This window comes from Pangasianodon hypophthalmus, chromosome 7, assembly GCF_027358585.1.
Source record: "Pangasianodon hypophthalmus isolate fPanHyp1 chromosome 7, fPanHyp1.pri, whole genome shotgun sequence".
Lineage (NCBI taxonomy): Eukaryota > Metazoa > Chordata > Actinopteri > Siluriformes > Pangasiidae > Pangasianodon > Pangasianodon hypophthalmus.
In genome coordinates, this window is record NC_069716.1 from 5,521,330 (window position 1) to 5,535,599 (window position 14,270).

The 14,270-nt window shown below is 40.6% G+C and overlaps 2 protein-coding genes across 2 annotated transcripts; one reads left to right on the forward strand and one right to left on the reverse strand.

The window, feature by feature from the left end:
• Positions 1-1,723: 1,723 nt before the first annotated feature.
• LOC113542712 (uncharacterized) lies at positions 1,724-9,232 on the forward strand. The gene is made up of 6 exons (XM_026940398.3): positions 1,724-2,017; positions 2,275-2,364; positions 2,956-4,190; positions 5,071-6,676; positions 7,438-7,909; positions 8,733-9,232. The coding sequence occupies exons 2-5, from the start codon at positions 2,277-2,279 to the stop codon at positions 7,899-7,901; spliced, it is 3,393 nt and encodes a 1,130-aa protein (XP_026796199.3). The 5' UTR covers positions 1,724-2,017; positions 2,275-2,276; the 3' UTR covers positions 7,902-7,909; positions 8,733-9,232.
• Positions 9,233-10,288: 1,056 nt separating this feature from the next.
• On the reverse strand, positions 10,289-13,280 carry cryba1l1 (crystallin, beta A1, like 1). The gene is made up of 6 exons (XM_026940629.3): positions 13,208-13,280; positions 12,499-12,581; positions 12,295-12,413; positions 11,987-12,128; positions 10,929-11,071; positions 10,289-10,782 (listed from the first exon to the last, which is right to left on the reverse strand). The coding sequence occupies exons 2-6, from the start codon at positions 12,571-12,573 to the stop codon at positions 10,635-10,637; spliced, it is 627 nt and encodes a 208-aa protein (XP_026796430.1). The 5' UTR covers positions 12,574-12,581; positions 13,208-13,280; the 3' UTR covers positions 10,289-10,634.
• Positions 13,281-14,270: the final 990 nt, after the last annotated feature.

Consider the following 14,270-nt stretch of genomic DNA (forward strand, 5'->3'; position numbering starts at 1 on the left):
TGCTAGATTTAATCCCCCCTTTGCTGTTATAATAAGCTCCACTCTTCTGGGAAGGCTTTCCACTAGATTTTGGAGCGTAGCTGAGGGGATTTGTGCTCATTCAGCCACAAGAGCATTAGTGAGGTCAGGCAATGATGTCTGGGGTGCAGTCGGTGTTCCAGTTCATCCCAAAGGTGTTCAGTGGAGTTGAGGTCCAGGCTCAGGCCGCTCAAGGACTTCCACTTCAACCTTGGCAAACTATCAGTGGGGTTGAGGTCAGGGCTCTGTGCAGGACACTTGGGTTCTTACACTCTAGCCTTAGCAAACCATGTCTTCATGGATCCCCCCTTTGTGCACAAGGGCATTGTCATGCTGGAACAGGTTTGGGCCTCACACTTCCAGTGAAGGGAAATTTTAATGCTACTGCATACATATTTCTATTTTATGTACACACGCTCACACATCTACATCACTGCACCTACAAGGACCTGAACTGTTCTTTCATATCATTCATTCCAACAGCACACACATCACACACACCAAATCAGGTCATTCATGTACATAATGTGTGTAGTATATGTCAGATGCACTCGCATATTGCAATGTGCAGTTTGTACGAATATATTTATTGTTATCGTCTCTGCACTTTATTGTCCTTCACTGTTGTGCACTTTATGTCTTATTTATCTTATAGGACATGCCTTATATGCCTTTGTAATGGTTGCACAGGTCGGAAACTTGAAATTAAGAAACTGAAGTCCATAAACACACTCTCTCTCTCTCTCTCTCTCTCTCTCTCTCTCTCTCTCTCTCTATATATATATATATATATATATATATATATATATATATGATACAGTATCTGTATTTCTGTATATATTAAATCTATACTTACAGATATGAAACAAATCTGTAGAATTTGTATATAATCATCTTGTATATATTCATCTTTATTCATCCTAACATACTGATCATTATATAGTCATCTCTTTTATTTCCTGCACAATTTATTCAGTGGTATATAAGCAACTGATTTAAAGTGAAATCTTTCTTGGCTAGTACAATTCTGTCTGATTCAGATTTATTAGACATTTTAGACATGACTATAACATACACTAGCGCACTATACCTTAAATTGGATGTGTTTTTGGACGTAAAGATGGTAAACATTTAAATTTTCAAGACTAGACTAGATTTAAAATCATTGTGTAATGATGGTGTCAAGACTGCCACAGTGTCAGCAGTTGACACGGAAATGGTTTGGTCCGTTGTAGGGGTGTCTGTAATTTACTTGTATATTTCAGACACATCTAGAGAAAGGATAAGTGGATCTTATTTTAGTGTTTATTCATAAAACTCTTTAATATGTCATTTTTGTAAAATGCCTGACCTGCTCTGCTGTCTTAACCTCCTTTGAAGAAGTCTTATTAAGAAGGTTCACCCCCCAACAATCTCCCATTATTTGAAAACCGGTCATAACTATTACATATGGTTAATTACGGTTAATTTATGTGTAATTTAAAGAATTAAAAAGTACTCCTTAGTGATAAATGAGTAAAACTATTAATATTAAATCATAAATAAAACATTAGCCCATAATATATAGTCTCTATATACGTTGTAAATGAACATAAATACATAAACAAAACGTGTACCTCGTCGTAAACACACAATACTCGAGTATTTTATGGACATTTATTGTTCTATTACATTGAAATAACACTCCAACCCTGACACACACATGCTTATATATTGTATTTAGGCTAATTAAGCCTCTTTTTTTTGCTAATTGACACACAGTCATAGTGTTCATTAGAGACGTTTACACCATGGAGAAACTTCACTGCACGCGCGGTGTCGGTCTGCAGCGCGTGAGGAGCTCGGAGCTGCAGAGATGCGCGCGACATGTGTTAGCATCAGCAGCACGCAGCACACAGAAAACACCGGGCAAGAGGCTTTTGCGGTGTGTTTACCGCCTAATGTGATCGAAAGACGCCGGGGGTTTGTTGTTTACAGGAGTCGGAGGAAGGCTAAAAAGGTTAGGATGATGTTTTATTAAAACATTAAAACTTTATTGCACATTAGTGCCACCTGACCGAGCTTGGGTTAATTTGGCTTGGTTAGTAGTCGCGGTTGCCAGATTGACTTACTCACCTGTTTCTGCCTGAACTTGCAACACATGTATGCATGCATGCATGCATGCGGTGTGACAGCTCATAGCATGGCTTTAACTTTGCAGAACTTCTCATCTGCTCAGTTTTTCATGTGACTTAACGGCTCATATGTGTCTGTCAGAAATGCTGCAGTTTGAGACATTGCTTCTGAGACAGTTGCAGAAGCAGCAGAACAGGGATGAGTTCTGTGACACTGTCCTTCAAACTCAAGGTGGGACATCACACACACACACACACACACACATCACTGATTCCACCATTTGTGTCCTACTGATACTGCATTTACATTATGTATGTAAAGTAAAAGTACTAATTTAAAACCCAGACAAGTGTCCTTCACACTATCCTATATGCATGTTTCAGACAAAAAAAGTTAAAACATTAATAAAACCTCTACAGCACTTAGAAAACACCATTTTGCATGCATGTTACCTTGAAATATAATCATAGAAATGCTTCAATACTTCATTTTTGAATTAAACATCCTTTCCTTTTTTGAGTTTTCCATTATAGATAAGTCTTCCATTGTAGACATTTTAGTGTCCCACAATGTTTTTCATGATCTATAATGCAGTTATTGCAAGCAAATATTAAATGTTATTTACTTTAATACTGTCTGTTCCAATATATATATATATATATATATATATATATATATATATATATATATATATATATATATATATAATTAGAGAGAGAGAGAAATACACCTTTAGCTCAAAGCAGTCATCACTGCTAGATGCAAACACTCAATCGCTCAAAACTGAGAAATTATTATCTGTCTTGCTGTCTCATTCTCCAGGTGTGTCAGTGCCAGTACACAGCTGTGTGCTGTCTGCCTTCAGTCCCAGGCTCTATGGCACTCTATCCTCCATGCCAGTACCCATGGCTGGGCAGAGACGGCTAATCGAGCTCCAGGCTGTGGATGCCTGCACTCTGCTTAGCTTGGTTAGTCTGCTCTACTCAGGTCAGTTACATGAGAACAGAGAGCAGGTCCTCTCAGCTGCACAAACATTGGGCATTGTGTTACCTCAGTGGCAAGAAGAAAGACATGGAGGAAAAGTGGGAAGAAGAAAAAAGAGAGAGGATTCTGAACAAGAGATAGAGAAAGAGGTGGATGCCAGAGAGTGGGATGATAGGCTAACCGGAAGAATGGACGAGGGCAGTGGAGGACAGAAAGAGAAGATAAGAGAGAGTGGTACACAGACTGAGTGTGGGAGAGAAACAGATGAGAGAGGTGCACAAACAGATCTGGCATGCTCAGAGCCTCAGAGCATCCAGACTATTTATCTGATTGACCAGTCGATATGCTCCACCAACCAGGAGCTTGGCAGTTACATGGATATCCATGATACGGCATTGGCATTGCAGGCAATCCATCCAGAAAGGAAATCGTCCACTTGTGATGTGTTAGCCGTGGCCTCTGAGACAGGAGATTGTCACACAGTGAGTGAATCTGCCTGTGTATCCCAAATCTACCTATATTCCTTGGAAACCTCATACCACCAACCTTCCACTTCTGTCACTCTCCACCCTCATAATGGCTTTTTGGACCAATCAATGGTTGTGCCAGCTGCTGGAGCTGATGCAATAAATGATCTAAAACAGTTTGAAGGAAATATACCTGGTTTCATAAGCCACTTTCTGGATTCCACTGACTCCCAAAATATAGGGAGAATGGGACAGGGCTGTGCAAGAGAAGGGGCCAAAGAAGAGCAAGTGGTTAAGAGAGCAAGAGCAAGGTCAACAGGTGGAGGGTCAGTGAGAGAATGGGTAAGATGGATAGGAGGAGGAAGAGGAGGAAGGAGACAAAGGCGCATGGAAAGGTGGGGATTGGTGGCAAGGTTAGCATGGCGGGGTCAGGGTGGGGGTAGAGTCGGCAGACTGCTGGAAACCAGATCAACAGGGAAGAACCCAATGAGAACATTCCAGAGACGGCGAGGCAGAGAGGCATTTGTGGAAGCAGGAGAGGCAAGAGGAAGAGGCAGGCACAGGGAGAAAGGCAAGACAGGCACAATTGCAGGCAGTGAGGAGCAGGTAGGTGTCTTAAAAAAATACCTTAAGCTCGGGAACTGGTGGTATAATTAGAAATCACCATTCATTTTGTTAGTCAGCTTATCCTTTTCTACCAGCCAGTGTGGCAATACATTGGTGATCCTACATTTGGTTGTTGATTCCAGTGGCAGAGGGCATGGTCGCTTAGTGGTTAGCATGTTTGCCTCGCACCTCCAGGTTTGGGGGTTCAATTCCTGCCTCCGCCCTGTGTGCGTGGAGTATGCATGTTATGCATGCTTCAGGGGTTTCCTCCGGGTACTCCAGTTTCCTCCCCCAGTCGAAAGACGTGCGTTGTAGGCCGATTGCCATCTCTAAATTGTCCGTAGTGTGTGAATGAGTGTGTGAATATGTGTGCGATTGTGCCCAGCGATGGGTTGGCACCCTGTCCAGGGTCCCCCACCTTGTGCCCCGAGTCCCCCGGGATAGGCTCCAGGCTCCCTGTGTAGGATAAGCGGCACAGAAAATGGATGGATGGATTCCAATGGCAAGTTGCTAAGTCCCCATGCTAAATTTGGTTAACTTTCGTGGCAGGGTACTAAAGCTAATGAACAGGGATATATGGATGGAACTAGAAATCCAGACCATCTACCATGTCAGTAATGCTGGGGTTCCAACACTTAGTCAACCAGAAATAAATCTGTAAGCTTCAGGACCTAGGGTTTATGTTTACTGTTAACTCAAGGGTCTCCACAGCATAACCTCACAGATTCATATATGGGAAATGGTCACAGACACTAGACCAGGGTATGGATAGCTGTGAATTCGGATTAATGATCATACGATGCCGTAATGTCTGGTTGAAAAGCTCTATGACACAGCCATAGAGTTCTGCATTCTTAAATAACCCATCTCTTTTTCTCAGAATGACCCTCCACGCAAGCGCAGGCCAAGAGGCCGTCCTCGTGTACGCCCACTTCCTCCTGCTTCCCGCAGTTTCTCAACAATGACATCAACCAAACAGGACACTCTGGATCCTACAGAACTTGACCTGTTACACACTGTGACCCCCACGCCAGCTGTTCAGATGGAGCCCATTCAGCCCATTGACACACTCCTAGATGACATCATGACAGGCCTCCATTTTCTACCCCCAGCAGAAAATCAAACCAATCAACATGGCCTTATGAACACCACAACTTCCAGGGGTCCACCCATTTCAAAGGCTATGTATCCCAACAGTCAGTCTGTAAAATCCACAGATCCAAAGCAGCATCTGGAAGGCGAAATCAGTGATATCCTCGATCACTTTCTGAGGACCTTTGAACAGCAAGTCGGTTGCTGTGGTTTAGATGCAGGAGATGAGACATCGCAAGACAAATTGGATGCAGGCAGTGGCGAATCAGACCCCAGCACTGATCCATGGAGCAGCACTCCTAAAACATATTCACAGCTACAACCGCACAACCCACACCTTCACCATCAAAAACCACAAGCAAACGTTTTACACACCTCAAGCACACTGAGCACCCAACCGCCATTTACATATAGGGTGAACCCATCAGTAGCAGAAAAAACCAATGCCCAAGATGGCCAGATACATGGGTCAGAAATGGAGAAACCATCCACAGACCAGAACATTGTGCAACAGTTCGAAAACCGAAGGCTGACTAGGAGCCAGAGCATGAAGAGAAAACTGGAAACAGCCTTAATTAGCCTTCAAAACCCGGATAAGAGGAAGTGCAAAGAAAAACAGAGTGCTGACACTAAGAAGAAAAGACAAAGGGATGATCGAGGGCGATCTGAAGCATGTGCGAATAAAAGTGGAGTGAATAACTTGAACAAAAACAACAAAAATAGGGCTACACGAGCTCGCATTGACGAAAGGCAAAAACAAGCAAGTGCAACAGAGAGGAGACATGGAGTGAACAGGTCTGGTAGAAGGAAGAAGAGTGTTGAAAATAGAAGTCACAAAATGGATGTTTTTTATGAAAGGAAGAAGAGCCCCCAAGAAGGAAGACCTGGAATTAATGGCTGTGGTGAGACGAAGAAGAATGTTGGAAAAGGTTATGTAGAGGCAGAACGTATATCTAATGGTCAATCGTCTGAAAAGAGCCAAATAGGAGGAACCTGTTTTGAGATAGCTTCTTCAGCTATGGAGAAGGTGAGAATGCTTCTACAGCTCCAAGGTGAGGAAGAGGATGAAATAGCAAATGAGAGTGTGGGAATACATGGGGAAAATAAAGTAGGAAATGGAAGATTGGTCAATCATAAAAGTATATCTGGAGCTGAAGAAAGACTCGCTGTTGAAAACGGTTTGCATGGTCATCTTGGAGAGATTCAGGAGCCAGAAGACGAAGGAAGAATAATAGTTAACGGAGAGGGTGAGGGACAGGAGAGAATAAGCAGTATAGTAGAAGTGAGCCAGAGGCAAGAAGAAGAAGAAAGAATGGCCATTGGACTGAGGCAGGAAGAACTGATGACTGAAGAATGCAGCGTGCCCTTTCAACTGAATCTGCCTTCAAATGCAGGTAAGAGGAACTGCCATCTCACAAATCTGGGGTGTCTTTAAAAAAAATCACAGAACTGCTGTTGTTTGGCAAATTTTACCAAAATTTAAGAGAAAGCCATACATGACCATTTATTTATAAATACAAATCTGTGACACAGATTCAAGATTCTGAAAATGTTTTCAGTTTTATGCAAATTACTTATGAAGCACAAAGCAACATACCAACATAACTGCCTTTAATTTAAACCACAGAAGGGTGGTTGTTCGATGTATCTCCAAATCCTCTCCCTTCAGTACCTACTGTATGTGTTTTGTTCCCATACAGTGTTTGGTGTGCAACATTGTAAGAACATTTGTAAGAAAAAATGTTTCCAGTGTTATATTACAGTATTGAAATTAATTTTAAGCTAAACTAACAGTGATCAGAGTTTACGGTTAGGTATATGCCACTTTTTAGAAATTAACTTAGGATTTAAAGAGAGTATTTAAGATAAGCTTCAGCATTTATTCACATTCAGGCTGGGCAATATGACAAAAATAACATGGATATTGTGATAAAGTATGCTACAATACGCTTTTCTGAGGTATTGTGGGTAAATGTTTTTTTTTTTTAATAATCACAAACTACAAACTATGATTGGAAGCAGCTGATATTTCATTTTTCCTACTTTTTGGTTTTAAAAATCTTTCATCTACACAAATGTGTAACTCTTATACATCCTTGGACAAGCATTTGGACAGCATTTAACTGTTGTGCATGTTTGTTTTTTGCACCCTCAGTTTTTTCAGCTAAAGAAGGAAACAACAACAATGAGACTACTCTCAACACTACAGAATCAGTCACAAACGTATTAGATTCATGGCCGGGTGATGTAGTGTCAGCTCTACGTGTACATTTGCTCCAGAGAGAAGTCGTGCCACCTTCTACCCAAAGCACCATGCACAAAACAGCTGACTTAACTTTGGACGTAGGAGATGCACCTCGGTTGACGTCTACAGCACAACTCTCACACACACAACCTTGCCAAGAGCGTCTCAGCCCACACATGTCCACAAAAGACTTGCTGCAGTTGGCAGGGAGTTCTGTGGATGAAGAAGAAGATGTGGATGTGCTAGAGGTGTCCAGCCCAACCTCTGAGCTGCCTGCTGTGCCGACTGTGTTCTTGGGGGTGGATCTGAGCACCGAGGAGGAGGAGGTGGACGAAGATGTTGAGATTGATGTACTTGGTCTACAATCAGATTAGCTATTCCGGTAAGGTTCATTAACGTAAAATTGTCTTGTAGGCCATAATTGCAGGGATCTAAAAGGGATCTAGTCTCTGTTATTCCACAAGGGGCAATAAATTCAAGACCATAAACTAACTCGCTGACAAAACTGACTAAATATTCACTGTATGGCCAAACATATGTGGACACCTGACCATACTCATATGTGTCCATAACCATGGGCATTAGGACAGAGTTGGTCCACCCTTTGCTCAGGCCACTCACGGTCTTCCATATCAACCTTGGCAAACCATGTTTTCATGGATTGTGCTTTTGTGCACAGGAGCATTGTCAGGCTGGAGCATGTTTGGGCACTTTGGTTCCAGTGAAGGGAAATCTTAATGCCATAGCATATAAAGGCTTCCTAGAAAATTGTGTGCTTCCAACTTTGTTGCAACAGTTTCGGCCCACATAAGTCTGTGATGGACAGGTGTCCACATGCTTTTTGCCATATGGCCAAATGTAATTATTTATTAACAAGCTAAAAATTAGACTCAGTTTCAAAAAACAATTTCTCTTTCCAGAAGAACTAATTTAGCACTTTCACAGTTTTTAATTTGTAAACAATTTTGCCAACTACATTGATTTTAGGCTATTATGGGCTATTTTGTATAGATTCATGACATATAATCCCAATTAAGTCCTTCTCAGTTCCAGGTTGCAGCACTACTTAAGCAAGTCACTGTACACTGTATACCCAGTATATAGCATGATGCGTAAGCTGATGCATTAAAATTTTTTTCTTCAGCCCTGATTGTGATGCACTGAATACCCTTCTGCTTTTTTTTTGTTCTTTTATCTTCATACAGCAGGACTCCCACACACTCCACTGATCTGCTGTGATGAGAGTTAATGGAGGGAACAGATATAGAAATCAAGTCCTGCATATTTTTATATGTCACTCAGGTTCGCCACACCTGAGATTAGATGTTGGACTTCACATCATGTCTGTAACCACACAAAAAAGTTTAAGTTTTATTTGTTTTAAGCCAGATATGCTGAACAAGTCTGTTTATTCCATCTGGTTTCCTTTTAAGACTGTAGTGGCAGAAAAAAAAAATGGACAAAGTGCAAGATTTGTATGGCTGGTTTAATAATTTTGGACTTTTGCAGGTGAGGACAGTTTAGTTTATTATGTTTAATGTCAAGGTTTAAGGCAGGAGTTCTACATGTGACTGTTAGTCTCTGTTGCACCACTGTTTATGTGCCTATAATCATAATCCACTCAACTAATTTTCTTAGCGTTCAGCAATTTAATTCCTTGTTTGTAAGCTTTTGTTGTGTTTAAGATTAAACCATTGATTTGTAATTTTCCTGTGTTTGTGTTGAGGTATATGGGGTTGGGGATTGAGTCTAAAATGGCACAATATGAGCTAAATCAATTTAAGTCAAGTCCATTTTTGCACAATTTTGTCAAACAGAAAGGGGGGTGCATCTGCAGGGATATATAGCAGCTCAATCTTGAAATTTATTTTAGTTATTTAGTATCAGGAATTTCCTCTCTGGAGGTATGTCAGTGGCTGGAACCATTCCAGAGTTTACCCAGCTATCAGTAGTCTCATATATATGCAAAAACCAGGTTTGGACTGGCTTGTGGCATGAGAGAGAGAGATACTTTACCAGAAAATTATTCTGGCAATAATTCAATTAATTGATCAAATAATGGGAAACTCTTTGGGCTTTATTCACAGCCGGCAACTTAACTTCAATTACATCAGTATTTATGTGGGGAAAGTTACTCAGAATCTGCTCATGCAGGTGGTTAAGTCAATTTTCTGGGCTGCTCATTCAAATTAATAAAATGACCTGGGTGTAGTTCATGCCAGATTCTTCTTTTAGCATTTTTTTTTTAAACAAACAAAATAGAAAGAATAATGCAATGATGGCTTCCACCCTTCTTATTTGTCACCTTATAAAATAGCACTTGATCCAGCACACCCTGTTTTTTTGCACAATGAACTAAAATTACAGCACCAGAAAGAGTGAAGATTAGAAAAATGCTGTATCTACAGTTGAGAATCACAGCAAGTGACTCAACGACGGGATGTAAGCTATTTTATCATGCTTTTTATCTGCGATATTAAGTTGTATACAAGTAAACAAAAGATTATATTAAAGATTTTCTTTAAAAATCCATTGTTCTTGAAATCCTATAATGGCTTTAATTTGATAAAAGATTATAGTACGCTGTTTACGTGATCTCTTAAATAATCAGATAATGATCAGTTGTGATCACATGTAAACATACTTGAATTTGAATGTGTGGGACAGTTCCTGTGCCCCAGGTTGCAAAATGTTCAGTATAGTTTATCGTGTTTACATTTGCATGTGCTAATGCTGTGCACACTCACACACACACACAAAATAATCTTGAAGTGAACATGTGTTTATTATGCATTTATTGGTTCACGATGTTTTATGCTCCTGCTACATATGACACCTGAGCTGCTCTTGACCAATCACCTCACAGGGGCGTGGCCTTGCTAATTTTGTTGAGTATGTGTTGAGCACAGGTAGAGCAGCACAGGTAGAGCACCACAGGAGGCATTGTTTAGCACCTGACAAGAAACTGTGTAGGACAGGATGGCTGTGCAGTATGTGGTACAGTAGTATGTTGCTGCTGTTAACAAGGAGTCTGTAATAGTGTGTGTAAGGTGTGTGTGCTGGGCGGCTGGGTGGTCAGTGGGGTGTGTGGGGTAGATGCTGCCCTGTTAATGCTGGATCCTACGGATGGACTGGATCTGAGGAGTCTGACTGTGGGAGCCCCAATTCTTCCAGTGCTGGTAATCTCCACTGTGCTTCTCACACTCCATGATGTACTGCCTGCCCCTGTAGCCTGGGAACTCGTAACACACAAAACTATACACACACACACACACGCAAGCATTGAGCATGGACAGAGAGAGAGGTACCCAGCTTAATGCCTCCATTGAAAACGCATGGTAAAAATTGAAAGTTTGCTCTGTGTATGTGTCTGTGTGTGTGTGTTTGGGGCTGGAACTCACGCGCCACACTGCACATGCATGGAGCCCACTTGCATGCCGCACCAGCCCATAGCCTGGAGAGAGGGGTAGTCATCACACAGCTCTGTACAGCGACCCAGGAAGTTTTCCTTCTCATAGATCATCATGCGGCTGCTCTGATGAGCCTGAGGACAAAAAGGCAAAGTTTTACACGCACACACTTTATCGAAATACCTGCATACCTGACAGTGGGGATCAGTAAAAACCCAGTTATTATAATTCAGTTATTATAGTTGATTGGTCTGTTGAATTGGTCTTTCTATTTGAGTTTTCTATAGAAAGTTGTTCCTTTTCCTCAGTCTAACTGCACATTAAATAAAACTCGTAAACCTTCTGTTACTGTGATACAAGATGTCTAGAAATCAATGCAACTGGTGGTTTTGTGGATGAAAGGTTCAGCAACTAAATGTTCTAATGTACTTTTAATTAATTAATATGATCATACATATTTGCCTGATATGATCAGTATTTGACTTGTAAGGAATACACTCATAAAATTAATCTGTGTTGCAATCATCGGGGATCTGTGAATGTTTTTTTTTTTTCTGGCTCTAAATAGTTCAGGAGCTGTAGTGTACAGAACCTACTGTAGTGGTACTAACACTTGTTTCACATACATTATGGACTAAAAGTGAGTACCAGGAGCTGTTTTATGTCATAATTTAGAAACACAATTTAGTTAATTTTCATGAAAAAAAGATGATGTTAATTAATATAACGTATATATGTGACTGAAGTAAGTCACATAAAGTAAAGTAAAGATGATAACAGTCCGAGAACTAGACTAACTGAACTGATATCATATGTGTTAGGAGTGTAGACTTTACTATTTGAATGTCATTAACAGTTTTGAAACATAAAGCAAAAGAATTTCTTGAATAATAAATATATTATAGTATATATTACTATCTATTTATATCTATATTACTATCTTTGCTCTCATGTATTACTGTAATATTGTATTTGTCTTTTATAAATTATATGAGAGTCCAGACTTTCAGACCCAAATGCATGTAGTATATGGAGAAAGAACTACTCACAGCACAGAAGATGGGCCTGAAGGACATAAATCTCTCGACATGGTAGGCCAGGTTTCCGCAGTAGGAGTCCCAGTGAGGGTACTCACCTCTCTCCAGGACAAACTGCTGTCCCTGGAAATCATGATGCTCATAACCCACCCAGCTGAGGAAAGCAAGAGCCAGTATGTTAGTGCTCCAATACATAAATTTGCATTAAAAAATACACAGAAAGGCTGTACCTCATGCTTACTTCAGGCTATCAAGTAAATCATAATATACTGAGTACATGCTGACTGAAATTATATGTCTATATAGTAACACACACTTACGCGCCACTCTCCACGCGGATGGAGCGGATGTTGTCGAAGCCGCACTGCTGGATGTTGCAGCACTCTGAAGTGAACTCCTGATACTTGCCCTGGAAGTGCTCCTGCTCGAACACGGTCACCTGCAGGACCACCAACACAAAGATCAGACGTGTAAACTTGTGTGTATTTGTTATGCATAATCATATGTGACTGATGCCTTCTTACCTTAAAGAATGGAGCCATGCCCATGCCAGTGTGCACCATGGGATACATCATGGTGGATCGGCTGAATCGGTACATCTTTATTCCTGAGAATAAAGGAGAGAAGGAAGCAATGGTCATGGTATTAAGGTTACATTTCTCTGTATTAATTCTCTCAATACTCATATTACTGTAATTTACATAATTAACAGCCTCTAATACTCAAAATGACAAATGATACACTCAGAAAAAGGGTATTCAACTGTGGTACCCTCAAGCATACATACTTTTGTACCTTATGTGTGTATCTTTTACCTAGAAAGGTATGTGTAGTGTAATGCTTTAAAGCTTTACAGTTCAATTAAGTACCCTTAAACATTTTTATAGGTACACTCTAGATTTTTCAAGTGAAAGATACATAGGTACAAAAGATAAAGGTACCACCCCAGCAACAAGGAAAGGTACTGAGAGGGTATATGCAAATTATCATGTTATTAAAAGTTAGTGAATAGAAAGTTCTTCAATTAATAAAAAAAGGTTACATTATGACAACCTACAAATTAAAGTGTAAGAATAGCAGAGAAAGTAAGCTTATACATTTCAAATGCTAAAAATTAATTGTAGTCATTTATTGTAAGTGAGCTATAAAGTAGTTTGTTTGTTTGTTTATGTCCAGTTAATATGTTGTACATAAAGATTCATTTAGGTGTGGGAAGTTATTTGGCACTCTTACCGTTGTTTTTCAGTCACACCTCACGCCTGAACGCCTGATTCGCGTGGAGTTTTCAGAGCGCCTGGCGCGCCGGTTTTATACAGAACGCCGGGAGCGCGCACGGGGCCTCTGCTCAGTGTCGTGAGTGTGTGCGCGGTCCCCTGGCACGCGCACAGGGCCGCACTGTTGCCACCAGCTCAGCACATTTACTATAGAAGTGTGTGTGTTTGTGTGTGTGTGGATGTGTGTATATGTGTGTGTGTGTGTGTGTGGTTGCATTGGGCAGGAGCCCTTTTACATAGCATTATAAGTGAGGTGAATAGAAGAGAGGGTGTGTAAAAAAGCGGGCGCACAAAAGAACGTTCACAGAGACGTTCTCTCGGGTCAGCACTCCTGCGCGAGACACAAAGAGCTCCAAAGTAACTAGGATTAAACATGCACAGTTCAGAGTACTGCCTGGTGTGTGTGTTTGGAGGTTTTAGGTAGTACAGAGATGAAAATTAAACTGAACTGTGTTCAAGCGTTGACGGTTCGGCTGAAGTAAGTGTGCATGGATGCAGATATTAATCGATAGAGAGAGTTGATAGACATGGCTCATACATGTATAAATCATATATTCTACTTAGTAGAAAAACTCAGAAAGTTTGATGATACAGTACACTCCTAGAAAAAGGTTCAATTTAGGCCTATGGGTTCTCCGGTTGTCCCTCTTGGTGAACCCATAGAGGTTCTGTGCAAAGAATGTTTCCCAATCTCTATCTAAATTAGAAACATTTAACTATACAAAGAACCTATTGAAGAACCCTCAAAGAACCCATTTTCTAAGCATGTATGTTGTCATGTTGGACACCTAGCGCATGATTACTGTTAAGTCACTGTTAAGTTAATACTGCATTTTCAGAAAAACAGGGAACTAAACTGTCCCTTGTCACTGAGGTGGTATCCTCAAGGGTACATCTTTTGTCCCTTAAGTATATAGCTTTTATTTAGAAAGGTGCATGTAGTGTACCTTTAAATCATTACTCTAAAACTATAGTTGATTTACTGTATATCCCTTAAATCAAAGGTAAACTGCACACATGTG